Source organism: Pleurodeles waltl, chromosome 3_1 (assembly GCF_031143425.1).
Source record: "Pleurodeles waltl isolate 20211129_DDA chromosome 3_1, aPleWal1.hap1.20221129, whole genome shotgun sequence".
Classification (NCBI taxonomy): Eukaryota; Metazoa; Chordata; class Amphibia; order Caudata; family Salamandridae; genus Pleurodeles; species Pleurodeles waltl.
Genome location: NC_090440.1, coordinates 1772947411 through 1772970444, shown reverse-complemented (window position 1 = coordinate 1772970444; position 23034 = coordinate 1772947411). Strand labels below are relative to the sequence as shown.

The window sequence follows — 23034 nt, the reverse complement described above, 5'->3', positions numbered from 1 at the left end:
AGGAATGAAGTACTGATTAATTTTCAATGAGGTAATCTGTTATTTAAACCATCATCATCATAAATACTTTATTTCACTCAATGAACCATAAAAGTTTGCATCCCAGTAATAAAATCAATACATCCAGTCAATCATTAAAATATTAAAAATACTTAAAAACCGACAACTATACCGACTAAAATATAAACAATAATGTGTCATCAGCATCAATAATTATTACGGATTTGGGGTGTGCTCAACTTAAAATTTTACAATGCGTGGACACCAACTTCACTGCCCAGGTCACTCATATATGTAAGAGCCAGTTCACTAGATATAATTCCTGAGGCCAAAAGAACTGGATGGAGGAACTGCCTCCTCGGCCCTGCATGCAAAGAGCAAAATAAAAGAAAGTACTCTGTGCTTTGAAGGGAAAAGCCATCACAGGGGCAGGGAGGGAGCATTTGAAACCAGGTGCCTTGGACTGGGAATGCTACCAGAGAGTCAACAGTCTTAAAACAAAGCCTGGCCATTAAACATTTGTGTCGCTCACAAGTGATGATTTGCAGGTAGAGAACAGGACGTAAAGGAGGCTTCTGAAGATCTACAACCACCCCTGGGTTCCCACACTTAGCAACGATGGCACGGGCGTGCTGAAAAAATAACTCTTTGTTTTTTGCTACTGCTGTGGAGAGTAGGGTGTCAGGGGTGAAAAAGTACTGCATGACACACAGGGTAGCAAAAGTGACTCTGACCATATTTGATTTGAGGATCGAGCCAGAGCCAAGCAGTCCGCTAACAGTGCTCTGAAAATATGGTCTCCATACTTTAAGCCATAATAGCATAGGCTGCACTCTAATGTAATCCTTTGTAGATCTCAATCCAACTTCTGTATGAAAAAAGGATGATGATGAGGCTGAAAGGGGGAGAGCAAGCTTTAGAAACTAATTTTCCTGTACCTGAAGACTTTTACTGTTTGTATAACCCCACACACCAGCATCAAAACAAGCGATAAATAGACTTTTAAAAACAGTCATCTGTTCTTTCACTGGCTTGTGACCAATTGTTTTGAAAACCTAAAAATAGCATTAATGGATCTTTGAAATTGTAAACTGCGAATGCTCATTAAAAATTTCCAAGTAAGGTCCACATCTACAGGCAGGTCTAACTATGTAAAGTGGGGAACTTTTAAAATCTCTGCCGTCTAGCACAAATTGTTTGGTTTTGGTTAGCTTCATTGTAAAAGAGTTAAATCTGTTTGTTTTGAGGACTAAATCATTTTGAGGGATTGTAGGCCAGTGAGGACAGCATCATCAGCATGGCTCGTATGACATCCACAACTTCATTTTTCTTACCAAAAGCTGTAGCTGTGGCCAAATAATAACATGGCACAAGTGCCTCACCCTCTGACCTGGACCTGAGCATCAACGCTGAAGATTTCAGGGAAGTGTTCCACACGGTCCTGAGTTGGTACAACAGTGTCTGTTTTGGAGGTGTCTGCTCCTAAAGAACTGGTGGAATTAACCACCTGCCAAAAAGCCTTGGTGTCTTTCTTGGAACTGACTTCTATAAGCTCCTCCCGTGCTTTATTTCTCAGTTCTACCATCCTTGTGGCAATCGCTTCCTTATTATCCCTCCTTGCCATTCCAGTGCTAGCCTGATCACAAGGGTGTGCCTTAATGGCGTTTCCTAGAGCTCTGTGGGAATGCAAGCAAGAGTGGTTAAACTAGCAGGGATTTTTATTTGGCCTTTTCTTACCTCTCATTGATTTGTCAGCCATGTAGCCTGTTATGATGGAAAAATCCTGAATTTGCATCAGTCTGAAGTGCAATTGCAATTTGTTCATGTTTGTTTACCAAAAGATCTCTAAATAAAATCTTCCTTGTCAACATTTTGCTATTTAATACTCAGGCCCTTATGTCTGTTGTATCCCACCTCGGGGTGCCGAGCCCCCCCCATCAGGGCCGTTAATGAGACCCAACGTTAGATCCAATATAAGGGGGTTATGGTCACTTACACATATTGATAAAATTTCCTATACCTGGGACAGCTGTTTTGAAAATATAATGTAGTCAATCACAGAACTTGACCCATTACCAAAATACATTGGGATCACTCTAACATCTGAATTAGCAAAGATTAAAGAGTTAGCAGCTAATCTCTGTTTAGTGCATCCTCATACGGGGTATACCTGAAGTGCAAGAGGGGATGGTCCTACTTATTGGCGATACCACAGGACTCCATGATTTTGATATCGCACAACTGAATGTTAAAATCCCCTACCAAGACAATCACAATAGCCCTCTTGTGAGCATTTGGTAACATGTGCAATGAATCCTCTAGATCGTCAACCACTTTTGTAATCGTAGGGTCAAAAATGTTATGATAATAATTATGCTTTGGGATCAAACAAATGGTACCTGTATTCATATAAAAATAACTGTACATAATTATCGGGGCTCCTGCTTTCCCAGCCATTTTGATTGTTCACTTTTTTTACTTTCATTTAAAGCTCTTTATTTTGTTTGCTCCGTTTGTTATAGAGATCTTATAACTAATTTTAAAAACGGTTTTGTTCAGAAAAACAACGCTTTCAATTAGAGTTACTTTACCCACCTTTTTGAAAAGGTATAAACAATGGCCTGGAAAAGCAGGGACAGTGAAGAATAGCTTGTGCGTTCTTTCAGATTCATCAATGAATCTAGGTTCAAGGCTGCCGAGAGTTGCTTTAACCTACATGTTAAGCCAATTTCCAGAATAACTGCACATTTACATACTCCTCTCCTCCTCCTCCTCCTCACACTATCACAAATATCTGGCCCTTGCTAGTTATTGAAATATCCATTAATCTGCTTTGACTGTAGCAGGGTTTCTACAAGACTGCCACCCACTCAGAAACCACAACCCCAGGTTCAGAAGCAAAGTCGCCTAAGTTAAAGCTTTATTAAATCCAGCCTATGATTCCCAAGTAAGGGCTCACTAAACCAACCTCCTGACCTCACATCAATGTCAACCTGGTTAACTGAGACCTTACCACATGAAAATGTGCAGACATCAGTTATCTAAAGTAAGAATCTGCCTTCCATGTCCTTGGAGAAATACATTTCTCCTGTGGTGGTGGTGTTTTTCTTACATAAGCAGCTCATTGAGCAACACAATATTAAAAATTAAAGTGAAACAAATCAACGCTCAGGTGCAGCAATCTCCAATAAATCAATTAATTTCACCAACATCACAGGCACATGCTCCACCTAATTTGAATATCTGGCACTACACTGCGCTACCAGAACTAACATTTCCTCTCTCATGGTAGTACTTCACTAGAAACCTCTGTATAGCACCAGTTTTGTGGTCGAAATCCACTAACTGGTTTTGCACATATAAGCTCTAGATATTAAATCTCTGAATTGAGAACAGGGTAGAAGACAAGTCAGTGAAACACCACAGAGCCTGGAAGACATGCGATGTTTACCAACTACACAACAAGCCTACCCACAGGTAATAATCTTGGTGTTCCCTCACTATATCACCATAAGGGAATATCCCAAACATGAACTGATGGGTTAAAGATTTATTCTGCATTACAATTACTCATTACTGACCCATTTCCCTATAGTAGCAGCATCCTAGAAGCTAGCCCTTTCATGGTTATATGTCACATGGACTCAACAAGGTCCAGCACCGCTGTAAGGGTTGGCAACACTAGCACTAAAGACTCCAAACGTGAATATTACCTAATACTTGATTTGGTAGTACCACTCTAAGACATTAAATAGAATAAGAAGACATGATTAAACATTGCCAGCATGATGTCCAATTTGGATTTCACTAATCTAACACTAATGAACTGCACCCTCGGGTGGAAAAAGTGTAAGACCAAGTTTGGGAATGATTACTTCAAGTACAGAAGAAATACTGTGTGTAAAAATGATTTTGTGATGGCCTTCCTATTCTATCTACTTGTTATGTATGTCATGCTTCCAGTGGCACATCACACAGATTTTGTGAATTAGACTTAAACTATCATACCATCAATAAACAAGGGCTATTGTTGGCACACTAAAGATTCCTGAGATTCTTTCATGCATTTGTACTGCATTTGCACAGCAAATATCTTCATGCATCGATCATATGCATTTCTTTGAAGTCATTCAGAATAAAGATTTCAGAATGAAACTCGACATTGAGCTCATCCATAAACAATGTTGTTAGCCCTTTTAACTACAAATTAAATTTGAGCAGGGAGAGTTTCACTATAGCACTTTAAAGTAGCATTGTCTTTGTTCTTTCAGCTTCTGCACCAGGAGGTTTATTTCCAGACAAGCAATTAATAATCACTTATTTTTATACAATATGGCAATAGTATAGCAAAATGACCAAAATAACCTGATATAAGACAAAGCTCTTAAACACGCCCAATAATATTGCAGTGTCATTAAGGCAACAGACACATGCAATGAGCTATTGACAATGGTATTTCACCCTGTTTTCCTAGAAAGACCCATGCTTGCATTTCAACTAACATTTTTCAATTTCAAACTTTTGAGGATCTGAGAATTGATCTCTAACAGGACTGATTCATTCCATACCATACACTCTGCTTCATCATACTCCTAACCCACAAACATGACCCACGTTTTAAAGACAGGCAGACCAATCAAACCTCCTATGCTCTGTAAAGCCCTTCTTGCAGATATGCACAGAGGGTTTTGTTATTATTCTCTGGTTTACACAGACGTTTCTAGTGAATCCCTCCAAAAAAAGCACTATTCCTGTTGATCTGAAATAAGCAATTACACCTCGCTGAACATAGTACCAGCTTACACTAGAAAGGACTTAACAAACTATTTCTCAGCCTAAAACCTGCTTTTCTCAGTCTTACTGAAAAAGAGGCTGCATAGCAGTAGTCCATAAGCCTGCTAAATCAGAGGTTAGATTTGGACTAAATAAAACCACTGAGTCTGTATTGGCCTACATCCAGGTGGATCTCCTCTACTCCCTCTTGTGGTCCTATAAATGATCTTATTCTTACTAGATTTATCCACAACCTCAGACAAAACAGACCACTAAATCCTATTTGATCAACCATCTCATTCCATCTTGACTTGGATTGAACCACTCTTTATGAACTTAAGGCAGACATTTTTTCACACTCGTGAACTTTGTGCTCAGGGAGCCTCACTGCTCTTTTAATTTTTAAACTATGTGCGAACCCTTCCCCATGTGATTTAACTACACACCTTCCAAGTCCATATGTGTAGCACTGATAACCAGATCCAGTCTGCATTAATACTGATCTGGGAACCACAGAAATACACGAGCAACAATTTTCTTTAGAAAGAGAAACATATTTCTATTATGTGGAAGTTCTATTTGACCGTGAGCTATGATTCTGTAGCCAAAGTAAAGCATTTTCACCTCTTAAACTTTTTTTAGCTAATTGTTAAAGCTGCTTTATTAAATATATATACATTTTATTTGTAAACAAGTTTAATGTAAATTATTTTTGACTTATTTTTTGTTTTATTAATATTTTATGTTTGTTTTTACATTTTTAATATCGAGTGTTATCTATTTTATAAACATTTCTGTTTAAATGTTTTTTTAATATTACGTTTATTGTTTTTGTAATTATTTTAAAGTTTATTTTATGTTTGCAAGTTATACTGTTTTATATATTTAGTATACTATACGTTTTTTAAATGATATATTATCAATACAATGTTTAAAGTTTATATAGTGCAAAATATTTAAAATTCCATAACTTCTACTATATTTATGTTCAATGATATTTTGTCAAACAGCCATTATTTAAATGCAGAAGCATAATTATGTCCTGTACATACTGCTGTTTCACTACAAAATCATAGCACATATGTAATGAATAGTAAAGTAATACAAAACATGTTGTATGAGAAGCACTTTTAGCATATCTTTGGGGCTTCTGAGTTGTCAGGCTTCTATGGAAAGTTAACCATTTCTGAAAAAGAGTAAACAAATAAATAATTTAAAAAAATGATCATCCAAAATACTACAAATTAGGCAAAAGTTGGAGATAAAGATCTAAATACACCTGGACTAGTTTAAAGTAGCGAAAGAGGTAAAACTTCATTTAAGACAGTCATGTCGTTTTTAAACTACTGAATAACAAACACATTGGAAACAAGAACAGAAATATTAAACATTTCACATAACAGCAAACATGAATCATCAAATACATATTCACATGCTAAAGGTCACAACCTTTAGTGTTTGGCACACAAGCAACTTTTTACACAAAACGGATAGTCCAAGAGGCTCTCTCTATATAAACCAGACTATCTCCAACTCTTGTACTTGGGTATGAGGAAGGCTATGGCTCACAAAGAAATTTGAAAATGTTCCCTTTCCGTTCTACATTTATATTTAAGTGTAGATTTACGAATTTCTGTTATTCAGAAACGGTTCCAGTAGGCCCTGCGCAAAAGCAAATGTATGTGCTACCCCTTTCCTTGTTTTCTTGAAGAGAAAAATCGTTTTCAACATGAAAAAACCCGTAAACCTGCACTTGACCACTTTTCAAGGTGCACTTTTTGCTTTTGCACCCAGGAAATGGGTTTACACCTGCCCCTGATAATTTCTGACAATTGCCAAGGTTGGAATGAGTTGAAAAACGATATGTGAATACCTACAATCTTGTGGGCTCCGGACACATCTTCCCTTGAACACCCATTCCTAATCCACGGGAACAAATTTACTTCAATATTATATTACTGAGGTGAAACTGTGTGTGAGCAGATAGCTTTATGATGGTAAATGTTGGTATTGTGAATATAAAACATGAATATACACTTGTAAATCATGTCGTACAGACATGTAAGTTGAATCAACATGTTCTTATGACTTTGAGGATCGGGCCCGAAGTGTCTAAACTCGAAATGTGTCACACTAATTTTAGTGTGGTACTCAATTAGTATTAGTCAATGAAAAAAATAATTATTATTTTGTCTTGGTCAAACATGATCAGTATATTTGAAAAATATGTAGTTGGACATTACAATGCTGTATAGATAAACATGTGTACCTGCTCAGTCAGGATGCCAGTGCTTTTGCAACATGTAAATGTAGCTATCATGAGAATTGCTCTTTGTACATTTATCCATTTGATCTTATAATTTACACTTTAAAATATAAAACTGTCTTACAATTTCATTTAAAGCATGTAGAAGAGAAATAACATTTTCTGTCTATACTTAGAGTAATCTTAGTACACATTGACTCTGTACTCCCTTTGGCTCTAACACGAACCAATCCCCACACCCAATTGTTCATGCTCCAAAATGTCTGCACAAAACATGTCAATGAATCACATCCCCCTTCACTGATCAGTTTCAACTTTTGAATCTTGTATAGATGGCTGCATATTTTGGATATTCTGTGGCTGCCACTGACATAAATGGAGATGGGTAAGTGACACATTCCTCTTTTGTTTTCCCGTTTGCTCAAGCAATATATATATATGTATATGTATATATGTGTGTGTGTCTACAGTTAACATGAGTTGGTTAATGTTATATATTTTAATCTCCTTTTTTCTTATAAACTGTTTTATAGTATTTTTACTGTCACTAGGCAAGCTTAGTGTAAATCGACAAAACCAATAGAACAATTTGGCATATACTTGGTAAAAGGATTCACAAACTGTGAGAGGTTGACTGGACAAATTAGTTTCACATTTTACAATAGCAAATTGTGCACCCAAACCTGAATGTATACGTTTCTGAGTGTTTCCCATCGCTGACCCCCATGTCTCTCGCAATGGCCTATTGTCCCTCTTTACCCATTTAGTGGCTTCCCAGTTCTCTGCAGATCTCAGGTGGACACCCTGTAGTGTTGCCTTTGGTCTCAAATCATACAGAATTCCCGAGGACGTTCGCTGGCTTTAAAAACAGATTTTTACCAACATCAGTAGAAGCAGCTCCAGTCTCCCCCATCTTCTACTAGACTTTCAGCTTCAACAACTCTCTGACCTCTCTCCACTCGATTATCAGCATTCTATGGGGGTGGAGGGTTTTGTTGTCAGGTCGGAGATGATCACTAAGGATCTCTTTGTGACTAAGCTTATTTGCAAGGGCTACTATTTCACGCCTTTTTCCTGGGCCACCCCCAGTCTTTGACGCTTAGAGTTCTTGCTCTGTTGACATAGGGGTCATAGAAACGGAACCCTTGGATGAGAAGGATTTTGGGATTTTACTTACTTTACTTTGTTCCCTGAAAGAATGGTGTCCGCATGCCCATGCTGGACCGTACTGAATCTCTTAATTAAGAATGGCAAATTCAAGATTCTGTCCCTCATCTAGATGTTCTGACACTCAGTGAGTGTGATTGATGGTTTACGTGGATTTCCATGATTCCTATTTCCATCTGTCAACCCTCTATGCTTAAAGATGCTACCTCTGATATACAGTATGGTTTAGTATGCTACAAATTAGCAGTACTACAATTTGTTCTAGTAACCACTCTCAGCCTAAGTGCTGGCTGTACTGACAGCTTCCTTCAGGAGGTCAGTAGTCCATATATTCCTTACTTGGATGATTGCCTTGTGAAGGTGGTGTCCCTTGCACTTGTCACAAGTTATATTTAGCTCACCAAAACCCTTCTTTTGAGTTGGGACTTTTCTATCAATGCTCAGAAGTCCTACATCTTCCCCCCTGAGAGAGGTAACTTTCATAGCAGGAGTGATGGACACAATCTGCATGAAGAATTTCAGATGACTCCTATATATTCAGGGTAGGAATCCAATGTTTTGAAATTAGGCTCCGATCCCAGTTTTTCAAGACCTCAGCTTGCTGGCCTAGATAACCTCATTCATCCTGTCTGTGTTTCACACAAGATTGTGTATAACAGCCATGGAAGTCTCTTTAGTTAGGTTCAGATATTAGTGTGAACACTTACCCTGCAAGAAAAGCTGCAGAAAACCTAATGCTGCAGGAGTACGACTGCGAGGAATAGAGCCTGTGCACGCTGAGTGAAGCCACCGAGTCCGCTTGCAACCAACTCATCTGACTTGGACTGGAACCACTGCAAGCGCCCGTAGACAGGGAGCACTCCAGAACTCCAAATGCTTCCCTCCTGCCTGTGTGGGTGAAACTGGTTTCAGGCCAGACAGCCCAGGGGAACTTGTCACTACATTGAACGCGTTTGTTCAGGGACACTATTTACTTCAAATCAGAGTCTTAGTGGATCTTGAGACTCGGACTACTGGTGGGCTCGATTTTAGCAGTAGTGAATGGGGAATAACCAGGATGGCTAATGTGAGGAGTGAGTGGGACAGTGAACTGCCAGAGGGACCCTAGAGCCCTGACCTTGGGGGAGGACTGTGTAACTGTGTGTGGATGTCGTCTTCTTCCTTTATGTGATAAGCGGTAGAACTAAAATACTTCTTTTTTTATTATAAAAGTGAATATTTGACTGGACATGATTTATTTCTACTGCTGCTCAAAATTTCATTTGTGAGCCTGTGTTCACTAATATGTATCTTCCCTAACCCACTCCACCACATACGGCATCCATTTGAGGACATCCTCATTCCTCACTCCTCATCCCTACTTCTCATTCCTGCTTCTCATACATCAACCCTACTTCTCATCCATCATACATCATCCCTACGTCTCATCCATCATCCCTTCTTCTCATCCATCATACATCATCCCGAATTCTCATCCATCATCCCTGCTTCTCTTCCATCCTCCCTACTTCTCATCCCTGCTTCACTTCCATCATCCCTACTTCTCATTCATCATACATCATCCCTACTTCTCATCCATCATCCCTATGAGACGCAGGGATGAGAAGTAGGGATGATGGAAGAGAAGTAGGGATGAGAAGTAGGGATGATGGAAGAGAAGTAGGGAAGAGAAGTAGGGATGATGGAAGAGAAGTAGGGATGAGAAGTGAGAAATTAGGATGTCCTAAAATGGATGCTGTACCCACCAAGGTGGATTGGACTGCTCTGACCATGCTAACTCTGAGAGTCAAGTGCAGAAGTAGTACTTGACCCAATTGCTCAGAATCCATAGTTGGTCGGGTCCTTGGACATCAGAAGTAAAAGGCCTCAAACCCCACAGTTGGGCCCAGTATCCCCTGCGTGCTTTTGTTAAAAATTTCAAGCCTAACTTCTACAGTGACTTTGCATCCTCTGGGTGCAATCCCATAAACCCACATTAATTAACCACAGCACCTCTGACAAGGGTCGATGGTTGCATAGATTACTTGTCACAGGACTGAAAATGTCTTTGAAACACATATCATTATATGCCACATTCTAGCATAATGACAAGTTACATCTCATTATGACAGAGATCATAAGAAGGATTAATAATGGCAATTCGGTGATGGCTAAGAGCTGATCACAAAAGTTCAAAAATCATTTATGTATTGAAGCCATATTAAAAGCTCGGCACTCTGTTGACGTTCTAGCACGGTGGAAATTATGTAGAAACATTTCATGGCAGAAGAATGCATTTTATGTTCGATCGTTGACACTTTTTGGAATGATGATTTAGTTTTCCATGTCTCCTTTGGAGAGTTATTGCAACTTCCAAAACAAGTGCATTTATTCCTATGATGGGTTGAAAAACATCTTTAAAGCACACTCTCAGAGGCCTTCTCCCATAGCATATCCTTTATATAACTGTGAAGATCATGCACATGAGTTTAATTTACTTTCTAAAGTGTGTGCTCTTTTCATAGGCATGTGGATCTATTTGTTGGCGCACCTCTTTTTTTGGATCGAGGTTCTGATGGCAAACTTCAAGAAGTTGGACAAGTCAGTGTTTATCTCCAGCAAAGCATAGGACTTTTTCAACCTGTTATAAAGTTGAATGGATTTGAGATCTTTGCAAGATTCGGCAGTTGCATTGCACCTCTTGGTGACCTTGACAGAGATGGCTTTAATGGTAAGACAATAATTTATGATAGATCATATACTTTAATGCAAAAGGAAATAATAACTAACTGTGCATTTCAATCAAGCTCCTATAAAAACCGCAGTAGGCTTATATGCATTAAAACGTTACAATTCATTTTAATGTGATGAGTTTTTTGTGATTTTTTTTTGGGGGGTTATTATTTCTGTTTATGCTTTGTAGTTTTGGTCTGATTGTTTTTAATGTTTTTATTATTTGTGATTTCCCAATTTCAATTCCCCAAACAAATAATTATTCAGTCATTCAAGTTAGCGCCATAACAGTCTCACAAGGTCAAGCAAAATGTACAAATATTACATTACTTTGCACAAAAATTGATAACGGTATAACTTAGACTGTAGGTACCCAGTATTCCCCAAATGTAACGTTTGAACAGATTCTTTATAGATCAGTATGCATAAGGCATAATCAAATTATATACCACATTTTGTATTCATTGGGCACGAGTTTCCAGTAATCTTCAGAGGTACTCTACAATTCCACCAAAAAAGAACCTCACTGTCGTTTTTAATCTTCTTCTCATCCTATGAGACGGGGGATAAAATATATAAATTAACCTCAAAATCATAATCGTTCTAGAAGTCATACACACGTCGTTTTCTTATTTTTCATCAGCTCCTGATCAGCAACCCACCTGTTTACATTGGAGTAATATGCAAATGTTTTACTACAGTCATGGTTCTTTACTGGCTTTACAACTTTCACATGATGCACAAGTACTTTTCACTATTTTGTTACCTGTTAACAAAGTGCAGCATATCAAGTGAATGGTGATTTCACAGTTTTCAAGCTGAAACACTTTGCAAGCAACTGTCCAGCAGAGGTCCCACTCATAATTGCTGAGTTGTTGGTTATTCATGTTGATGGCCAATTACACATTACGCTAGATCGTACAAGCAAATCAAGATTGCTGCCCGCAACTTGGTACAGAAACTGGTTGTGGACAACTCACTTAGTTCTTTATACGAGAATAACATGTGGTGAATAGCATGACTAGGTTTGCCACACCTCTGGTGAGACACAGCAGATTCTTTGACTTTTTTTTATTTCCCTATCAGTGAGTGGTCTGTTTTTTTACCTACTCTGGCCAAGAGTCCCTCCAAAAGGATGCAAAGGCACACATGTAGATCATTTGGAAAGGTGTTTTAGAGGTTCTCCAGAGATGTAACCTTTTGCTTTATGTTAGAACAGAACAGTCCTCCACTACTGACATACTGCCTTTCTGAATTGTGCATCTGTTCCTTCTGTGGTGAATCACCTTCCCATGTATCCGTTACTATCCCCACTCCTCCCAGTACCACAGCGTTATCTCATGGTCACTCCTTCTTCCTCTGTCTGTGAACCTCAAATACTCATCACATTGCTAGATTTCCTCCACTCAGCTTCAGGCCCTGTCTCAGTGTCTCTATCCTCGGTATCCATCTCCTCATGTCAATGTAGCAGCCTGCCTCCAAATGAACACCCTCTTCCCTCCTGTAGTCACAGGTCCTACTACTAGTAGCATGGCCCTAACAAGATTCCACAGCTGTTTCCAACAAACGCACAGCAGCTAGCCCCCATGCACTTGCACAACATTCACTGCTAAGTGCTGCATCAAATCAAAGGTCGATCTTCTTTTTCCTACCTGCAATATCTCTCTATCTCAAGAGTGAGAAAGCAGCCACACACACACTACCTATTCTTATGCAGTAGGTTAGGGACATGCCACACAATTTATAATCTACGCCCACAGGTGCAGATCCAGGGTTTTTTATTGGCTGTATGTATATTGAAAATCTTGTCAGACTAGGCTGATGAAATAATTACCTGTATGTGTCTTGTGAGGTGCCTGTTAAAGGTGAAGCTTAAATGAAAGGGAGTATAATTAAATATAAAATGTATATGCTCAATATTCAGGATATGAACCAAAAGCCATGAGTTCTGTTGTTCATATTAGTCAGGGAAGGTTCACTCAAATGCAATGCTCTTCTGTATTACACAAAATGTTTTATTGCTGGCCACGATTTTAATGCATGCATACAGTAATGTTGCCAATGTTGTTAAAAGCAGTTTTGGTTATGGTACAACAACAAACGTACACAACCAGCATTGTTAAGTCATCATTTAGAACTGCAAATATATATTTTTAAGGGTCTTGTCCTTGATGCTTTGTTCACAGATGTTGCCATTGGTGCACCTTATGGTGGTGATAACAAGAAAGGAATAGTTTACATCTACAATGGAAGATCAACAGGTTTGAATAACATGCCATCTCAAGCCATTGAAGGGCAATGGGCATCATCAACCATGCCACCAAGTTTCGGCTATTCATTGAAAGGAGGGTCTGATGTGGACCAAAATGGATATCCAGGTACTTCATTGATCAGAGTGTTCAGCACATTGGCAAGAAATGTATAGATTTTGTAATTCTTTTGTTCAAGAACCTCCCTCTTGCATAAGTTTAATTAATGTATGCTTGAACTCTCTCCCAGTGGGAGAGCAGTCACGATCAAAGAAAGTAATGGGACTGCTTGCTGGCCGAAGGGCATTGTTGGGCAGGGCTGTCGATCTGATTGTAGCTTAATGTTAACCTCTTCTATAAGGTTTTCTACTTAAACACTGACAAAGCAACTGTCAATTCTTTGGGCTTGATCAGATTTGCTCAGATTATTGCACTTGTGAAAGGAAAATAACTCCAAGGCCTTGACTCTAAACCTTACCTTGAGTAAAATAGTGTCCCATTGTCAACCATTTTAGGGCTTAATAATAGTGATTATTTTAAAAATGTTTAATGCAGTTTTAATACAAAAAATAAATCAACATGTCTGTGAGACTTTTAACATTGTTTTTATGATTAAATTTTGTTGGCTAAAAATGTTAAGAGACTCAGACATGTTATTTTAATAAAACCAACATGTCTTTGACTGTCTTAACATTTTTAGCCCACAACTTGCAGTCATTAAAGACAACACACAAGACTGCCGTGCACTCCAGGTGAAGAGCATAGAGCTCCAGCTCATTGTGCATAAAAACAAATAATGGTAAGTTCTCCTGGGGTCATGTATTTGTTGGGGAGAGGTTGCTGCACTCCATGCAGCACACCACAGCATTAAAAAAAAAAAAAAGAAAAAGCTTCTGCCATTGCCTCTTTTTACGGGTAACACAAGCATAAAAATATGCCATTTCAAAATGCCCCTGGGAATTATGTGGCTATTCTTCCTAGGAGCAGTGAATAATAAATGAATGGCTCCTGTTACTTATTTGTTATTCTTTTTTTATAATTAATTTTGTTTGTCGCGGTGCCCACCCAAATCACGTAGACCCTTTTTTATTTTTTTTATTTTGGTGGGGGCTTCAAGGAGAAGTCCAGGGCCCATGCGGCTCATCCAGGTCCCCTGTCAGCACCAACCATGGGAGCCAGCGAGAGCGGGAATTTTCTTTTTTCAAACATATCGAGGAGGGAGGCACATGGCTCACTTCCACGAGTCCTTAGGGCTCCGAAACCCCATCACAGGATATGTTTTATTTAATTAAGGGGAGTGTTTGTGCTGCCCCACTCTCTAGGTCACTATGGGCCCCGCAGACCCGATCCCTTGGGGCTTTTTTTAAAGAGTAAGGGGGCGTGTGGCTCCCCTTCCCGAGCCAGTAGTGGCCCAGGGACCCCCTCTCTCTTGCCAAAACATATATTTAAAGGGGGGCGTGTGACACACCTCCCTGAGCCAATAGCGGTCCCAGGGACCCGGTTCCCTGGAGCTTTTCTTTCTTTTTGTGGAGAGAACAAGTGGGTCTCCCTCCCCCAAGCCAGTGTGCCCCAGTGACCCCATTCTTTATGGCCTTACGTGGGAGCCCGGTGCCCGCCCTGGGCACCCACAATGCTCACCGTTTAGGGCCTCTAGGGGAACCCCAAGGCTCCTGCTAGCTCCCCACATGCACCCATCCTTGGTGGATCATTTGCTGGCATTGTTCTGGTCTGGGTGGTAGCAGGTAGCATTTTTCTGCTTCTGCTGGAGAAGGAGCAATCTTGAGTTTCCCTGCCCTCAAGAATGCAGGCAGGAAAACGCATGTCTGCTCCACCCGACAGGAGCATTTTTTAAGCTCCTGTTGGGTTGGAGCAGATATGCCTTCCTTGCCCTCACTCACATTAAGCTAAGGTATTTATCCTGTAAACAAGATAAACATTTAGTTGTATTAATACAGTGGTTACAGATTTCCTACCATAGTAGATTCAAGTGTTTGCCTTTTTTTTAAGTAGTTTTAAATGCTTCCTGAGCAACTGGCCAATTTTAGTGCCGCTACGTTAGTCTTAACAACAACATTGGTGACCTACCTGTCCAGTTTTTACCATTGAGCAAGGCACTTGCATCATGGCAGGATCATCGGTGTCACTGTTGGTCACCGGACATCAATTCCTTAACATTAAAAAGTCTTGTTATCTAAAAGTTGTAAAAAAAAAAAATAAAAAAAACTTGCTTTTAAATATACCTTTCATTTTTTCAACGATCGTTATTACTCAAAGTATTTGTTTGGCAGCATTATCAGCTCTCTTTTTTTGCTAGTGTCAAAACATTAGGCAGAATAAGAGTAAGGTTTTTGTCAATCGAGTAGAACGCTGGGTTATATTACCTTTCATGTGAAAGGCTTGAATTGAGTCAGAAAACCTTTATTTAAGGATTATGGGGGTTATTCTAACTTTGGAGGAGGTGTTAATCCGTCCCAAAAGTGACAGAAAAGTGACGGATTTACCACCAGCCGTAATACTAGTCCATTATATCCTATGGAACTCGTAATACGGCTGGTGGTATATCCGTCACTTTACCGTCACTTTTGGGACGGATTAACACTCCTCCAAAGTTAGAATAACCCCCTATGTGTTACTGTGACAGTGCTCGAGAGCGGGAGAATTTAAAATGCAATATTTGTTTGTGATGCTGACAGCATCATCTAAGCCGATTTTAGCATTTCTAAGTCACTATTTTTGAAGACTTATCCATTACTTTTTCCGAGATACTGTTGTTTTAGTGACCACGTAACATTGTCAAAGTTGGTGCTGGATGGCAGGGTACAAAATATTTGTTACAAAATAGAAATATGGGTGTTCAAATCCTCTTTAAACTTTTTAAGATGGCTGGTTGAGCGCTTGTGGGAGGTGGGTACAGAATGACATATTGGATTAATGCAAACCTTAATCGTGCATCTCAGGAAGTAACCCTTTAAGAAACGCTAGAGAATTTTTTACACAGAAATACTACCTTGGAATCTTGTGGTTGTTGAAAAACAGTGTGCCTCATTGTGCCTGGAAAAATTAGTAAAAGCTCAACATAGCAAACACTCTTTGCTATTTTGAAAAATAATGTATTTATTTATTTAGGGCATTAATATAAGACAACAACAAACAGTTACATCTACGGGGTCAAATACATGTAACAGGACCAAATACCAAATAGTTACCAATTGAAATCTTACAGCCAGTGACCCCATATGAACTGAGGAGGTTAGGAACGTCGGAAGTCCCAGTTATTGTCCAAAAACGCATCAGTGCAGCCCCTCGACGTATATAAGAAACAACAAACAAACGGCCTCCGCAACAGGGAGTGCATATCAGGCAGAAGAGAGTCAGAAAGAAAGAAAAGAGAGAAAGGCGAGAAGCAGAAATGAGAAGGGAGAGAGAACGCAGAGTTATCAGAGCATTATACATATTCAGTTAATGCTGAAAGAAGCGCGACCAGGGAGAATAGCTATTACTCAAGTCCAGAAGGCGCTAAGATCATGAAGTGAACTGTGCACAGGTCTCTAAAAAGGATCGCAAAGGGGCCAAAATATCTTGCGGCCGTAATCCCTCCGGCATTAGGTCCCAGTAGATCATCAACTGGTCCTGACAATATGAAACATCTTGCAGCCAGTCCGAACAGGAGGGTGCCCGTTGCCTCCCCCATCACATCACAACCCTGCGCTTTGCCAGCAACAGTCTGATTAGTCACTTGTGCACAGCGGGGAGTCTCTCAACACACCCCAAGAGGGCAAGTCGGGGGGTACGCGGCATCCCTCAATCGCCTGCAGCACCTCTAACCAGTACGTACTCAGCATCGGACAGCTCCATGCCAAATGTATAAAGTCTGCATCAGGTAGCATACACCTCTCACTACGGGCCTCCGCCCGGAGACCCATCTTCTTCAGCCAAAGAGGCGTATAATACAGACGATGCAAAAAATTGAAATGAATGAGTCGCAATCCATAATTAGGGGACAGGGCTCGCATATGCGTGCAACACTGTCGCCACTCTGCATCAGAAATGGGCTCACCCAAGTCCACCTCCCACTGAGCTCTTGCGGTAGCTTCCACCCCGTCCACTTCATGCTGCATACACACATGCAACTTAGTTATGAGCCTACGCGGGGACTGTGTCTGATACATAAACTCCAGCTCTCTGCACACCACGGGACTTTCTGGGAAACAAGGGTACCGCGCACGTAACATAGCGCAGATTCTAAGATAAAATAGCCAATGTAGCGCAGTACCACTTATGGCACAAAACGCAGCAACAGGTGCAATAAATCGCACATCAGCGAACTAAGACCCCAGGGTAAGCAATCCAGATTCACGAATAAACTCATGCATCCACGCATCTTCTGCCAGCGGCATACCGCCCATGTCCAATATCGATATCGAAGGGGCAAAGACCTCCCCCCTAGTCATGCGCTTCAACAGCACCATCCAGGCTCTTGCCGTGCATGTCACTATGTCGACCCCCGCGGCCTGGGCCGAGGTGATCCAAACAGCAACCTCGGCAAGCTGTCTGGCCCCACAGCATCGCTCTCAGGCGCCAAGTGAGGTAGGTAATTAATAGGATGAAGCCAGAAATATGCAAAATTCGCCTTAGCGCACTGATAGTACAATGCGAGACCTGGAGCTGCTAGTCCACCACGATCAAACGGAAGTGTCAATTGTTCCTATGATATTCGAGGTCGCCAGCCCCCCAAGCCAGAATCGCAAGGTGGAACAAAGCTGTTTCAGAAATCCAGTGGTCAGAACCAGAGGCAAATTAAGAAATAGATATACATTTTTTGAAGAACAACCATCTTCGCTATAGCAGTTCGTCCCTGTCAGAGAGTCTAAAGCCTTCGTGGAGTCTAATAACACCGCTGCCTCGCTATCGCCAGGACGAATCCCACTTAGAATCGCAAAAAACGTGCAGAGGTTATAGAGGGTGGAACGCCTGGCACAAAACCTGACTGATCCGGCAGCACCATAGTAGGAAGCAGAAGCTACAAACGAGCAGCAATGAGCTTTGTCAGGATCTTATTATCGACATTGATCAATGAGAGAGGCCCATAGGAATCACAGCTGCACGGATCCTTCTCAGGCTTCAAAACTGTCACAAGGAGAGCCTCACTCAGCGAGGGCGGAAGAAACCCTGTCTTCAGAACCTCTGCATAGACCTCTAAGAGGTGAGGAGCCAATATATCAGCGTATTCCTTATAGAAGGCCGAAGTTAGACCATCCAGCCCTGGTTCTTTTCTCCAGGCAAGCTGCGTATTGCCTGGATAACATCGTCCACCGAGAAGGGGACATATAAATACTGCCTATGCACCTCCTCAAGGCACAGAAGGCTTATATCCTCGAAATAGTCAGTAGCAGCCTCCGGGAGCACTTCCAGGGGTTCAGCATATAGAGGTGAGTAAAAGTCAGTAAAGATGCGCGCTATCGCGCCTTTGCCAGTGTGATGCGCACCAGACGCATCACACAGCTCCACAATATAATCACCTGCCCACAGCCTGCGGAGCATCGCAGCCAACGTGCGGCCAGCTCTGTTCCCCCTCATCGTATCACCTTGCCACAGCATGCTTCCCCAAGAAGCATACCTCCTGTTCTGCAGCCTACTCAAACTGTGACATCTTCTCCCTCAAGACCGCCAACAGGTCCTCCGACCAGTTTAAAGCTAATAGTTTTTCAAGATCAGCAATTTGGACCTCCAGTTCAGCTAGCTCGCGCCGCAACGGCCTCAGCACACCGTGCTGCTTAGAGAGGCAAATCACACGTATCACTACCTTTAAGGCCTCCCAAACAGTGCAGACGGAAGCCACCGACCCTTGATTCCCATCATAGTAACGAAGTATAGCATCACGGATCTCATCCCTAAACACCGATCTCGGAGCGCTCCAAGAGGAAGGCGCCACAGAAAAGGACCGCAAGGCCCACCCGGACCAGCCAACATAACCGGCGAATGGTCCGACAATGTACGGGCCTTATGTTCAATGGCCGTCGTCCAGAGCTCTACATCCCTGGTACCAAGCCACCTATCTAAGCGGGACCAGTTGCCATGCACATAATTGACGCAGGTGCCCTGCCTGGTAGACCCATGTTTCCGCCTCCATAAATCCCCAACAGCACCCTCCACCATCGCCCGCATCAGAGCTCTAGCAGCCGCCACATGCTGAGGTCTGGCGCGGCTCTCATGATCAAACTCAAAGTCCAACACCACATTGAAGTCACCACCCCATATCAGTGACCCAGGGCCCAACGAGTCACTAAGTCTCCCCACCTCCACAAACAATTCAGGGTCGTCCAAGTTTGGGCCATATAGTGCCACCAACCTACACGGCCAATCAAGCAGCGTGCCACTCAGCACAACATAGCGGCCATTAAGATCTACCAGTACCTTCGCATTGCGCCACGGATGTCCCTTCTGGATCAGGATCGCCACACCCCTCGCATAGCACGAATACAGCACCTCATGGCACTCACCAAACCAGCCTGCCTTCCACCAATGCTTAGTGGCATCCACCAGGTGAGTCTCCTGCAGCATGCAGATATCCACAGCATGTCGCTGCACATAAGCAGATATCAACCGCATCTTGCAACGTCATTCAGCCCACGCACATTCCAAGTAAGACAACGCACAGGCGTCACATTTCCCCACGCCATACCACCACTTTATGCTAACATACAGCACCCCCCAGCATCGCAAACAAGTCTACCGCGGCTAGCAGCATGAAGCAAAAGCACAGAAGAAAGAAAAAGAGAAAGTAAACCAAAAATACAACAGACACAACCCCCACCCACGCTGGCCCCCCAAACGGGCCGGAGCCATCTCCCCTCCCAAGCCCCAATGCTTTTCCCCCAACAAAATATAAAACTTGGTAAATGGACTCATCCAATGGGGCATCGACAAGGCCATCCAAACTCATCCCAGGCAGGATGAAAGGGCAGGGGTTACCAACATAAAGAAACAGACATCAGAACCTCCCGCCCCACCGTGACCACCAGCAAGGAACCGAGCACTCTGCCCAAGCTACGATCATGTGTCCCGGGCATAACAAGATAAATTCAGTCATTGTCACTCAGCGAACCGTCGTCTCCACCAGCGACCCACGGGCTCCGCAGCAGCACCTTCTTAGGGATCGATTTAGCAAATTTCACTGCCAGTTTCGGATCAGTGAAGAAATGTAACTTGCCCCAGTGTTGGATTCACAACTTAGCCGGGTAGATGAGGGAGTATTTTGCTTCCATCTGGCTAAGTGTACACTTAACCAGTGTCTTATCCAGGTGACTGGTTAACACCTGTTCGGTATAAGTCAATAATGACGCTCAATGAAGGACCACACGCCAATTATAAATACAATTTAGCTTTACTAGAATTGCAGGTAAATGTAGGCATTTAGCACATTAACAATAGTAGAATAAGAATAGCAATGAAAAGCATCTATTTATATATAAGTACACTACAAAGAGCATCTATGCATATATATATAAGCAAAGAATTCATTGACAGACATAAGTTTTGATTAACTGTATACCAAAACGCATCACACTACGATGTTCAGGAAGCAGAATATAAATGAGTTGGATACTTCAGATAAGCTTTGATTTACTGCACACCAAAATGCATGTTTCAATTACTGCAGCAGACTCTCACTACAATGTTCAGGAGGCAAAATATAAACAAACTGAATACTTCAGATAAGCTTTGATTTACTGCACACCAAAATGCATGTTTCAATTACTGCAGCAGACTCTCACTACAATGTTCAGGAGGCAAAATATAAACAAACTGAATACTTCAGATAAGCTTTGATTTACTGCACACCAAAGTGCATGCTTCAGTTACTGTAGCAGGTTCACACTACGAGGTTTAGAAAGCAAAATCTAAACGAGCTGAATACTTCAGGTTATGAACACAGTGCAAGCATAAATAATCAGTCATAATAATAGAGCAGAGAAACAAAGGCCTTTTTATACCTGTGTGGAACAAAATGCTGGGAAGCCCTCTACCGCCTGCTTGGACCTCTCTCCCCCTCAAGCATCATGGCCAGCAAAACAGGGAGGCAGCGCTGGGCCATGGCAGCTTTCACAACTCCATCTGCGAGCTTCAAATCCCTCACCCACACTTCAGTGCTTAAATAACTCGAAGCTTGGATTCTATCTCATTTTGGCATTTTCTAGCTATTTTATCAGTACTTGGCTGCTCTGCCCTTCTCCAGCCTTTGTTTTCATTCCATCTTCTCCCTGTACTCTCGTTCTCAAGGTTGAGACGGAGTCTTCTACACAAACAAGCTTGAAAATAATATCATGAACTTTTCCATGTTGTTTGGGGGGGTTTCAACAGGCATCACACTCATCTACACTGCTCAAGCTAATTAACCCTTCACGTCACAATGTCTTCCGCACCTTTCCCTATACTGATTACTCCACTCCTTAGATGAGCGTGATGCATGCTGAAACGGATATCATTTACTTTGACATTCCGCTAGCTAGGTTGCTACTAATACTAGTCAGCGTTATTCTAAGCACCTGCATCTTTAGTATGAAGCTGTTTTGTGCATACATATAGTCTAAATAGTCATTAGCGTAACACAAACAATCAATAACCAAATTAGCTGTTGTAACACTACATTTAGCGTCTTCATAGCTCCTAGTGCCCAGCCTGAGAAGATGTCATACCAATGATGCTCAGTTATTTGCTGGATGCATGAAGCATTGTGCATAAGCTGTTTAGCGTTTATGGTCATCAGTATGGCTGTATCCTTGGTGTATTTAGCTGCCATATCAAATTTAGCAAAGGTAACTTGTGTGTAGTGCCTGATTGCCTCTAATCTGGGTAGCTTAACAACAAGTGAGATGTTCCACTCTAACTGCGCATGCATTTGCGTCTGTAATGTGGTTATGGTGAACTTAGTCGGTCGGTACAAGATGTGAGTGTTTATGTCAATAATGCTGGTAATATTGCGCATACACATTACTTGCTCTCCGGTGGTTTGTATAAATCCGTTAATAAGTAATGGATGATTAATGACATAACATATACTCTCTGTCCCTATCTGATATAAGTCTGTGCCATTTAATAGGATAAGGTAACCATTCACATTCTCCTGGTATTGTGTGAAGACATGGATCTAGCACCCGTCCAGTGTGGGTACATACCCACCCCTTAGACCAATCTGCACATCTAGTGGGATCTACAGTGTGATTTGTTTAATCAATCTACTTTTTGTCAGTGTGAGGTATCTACCATTCTTTTACTTATCACTACGGGGAGCAATATAAAGGGGCACCATATGTCAGGAGGAAAATCACTTCTTACTATATCAAAAAGAGCATAACACATTTCTTCCTCACCGTGAAACTGTATGGGCTTTACCCATATTTCTTCAGGAAAATGCAAATGTTGTCTCCAATATTCACCCTGAGGCTGTCCCCATTCTGCGTTAAAGTCAGCATACTGTAGATTAACAATGCTTTGCCATAGTATGCACTGGATGCCCTTGGACACTGCTTGTGGGTTTTAAAAGCTTTTTTTTTTCGAATTGTTCATAAGTGAAACTATGCCATTGCCAATCGCGATACAACCCACGCAGGACTTTCCATACTTCTTGTGAGTGTGTGGGCCCCCATTGAGAAATTACTTTTATGGCATCTCCTGTACTATATCATGTAGAAGATAGCTTATTCCTAATGGCTTCAACATCAAAAGAATTCAGGGCCCCTACTCCGATTCCGGTGGCCACAGCTATCAGGACCCTAGATCTCTTCTATTGCATAACTTTGGCCAGGGCCATAACTGTGGTGTCCATGGTGCACATAATGGATCATACTTTGAGACATTTTCCTTGGC

The 23034-nt window shown here is 41.5% G+C and overlaps 1 protein-coding gene across 1 annotated transcript in view; it reads left to right on the top strand.

Annotated features, from left to right (window-relative positions):
- The window catches only part of ITGAV (integrin subunit alpha V), a 447435-nt gene that overhangs the window by 164195 nt on the left and 260206 nt on the right, over positions 1 to 23034 (top strand). The window contains exons 11-13 of the mRNA XM_069225776.1: positions 7372 to 7424; positions 10711 to 10916; positions 13105 to 13296. Of these exons, the coding sequence (XP_069081877.1) occupies positions 7372 to 7424; positions 10711 to 10916; positions 13105 to 13296 (451 nt within the window). The remainder of the gene's footprint in view (positions 1 to 7371; positions 7425 to 10710; positions 10917 to 13104; positions 13297 to 23034) is intronic.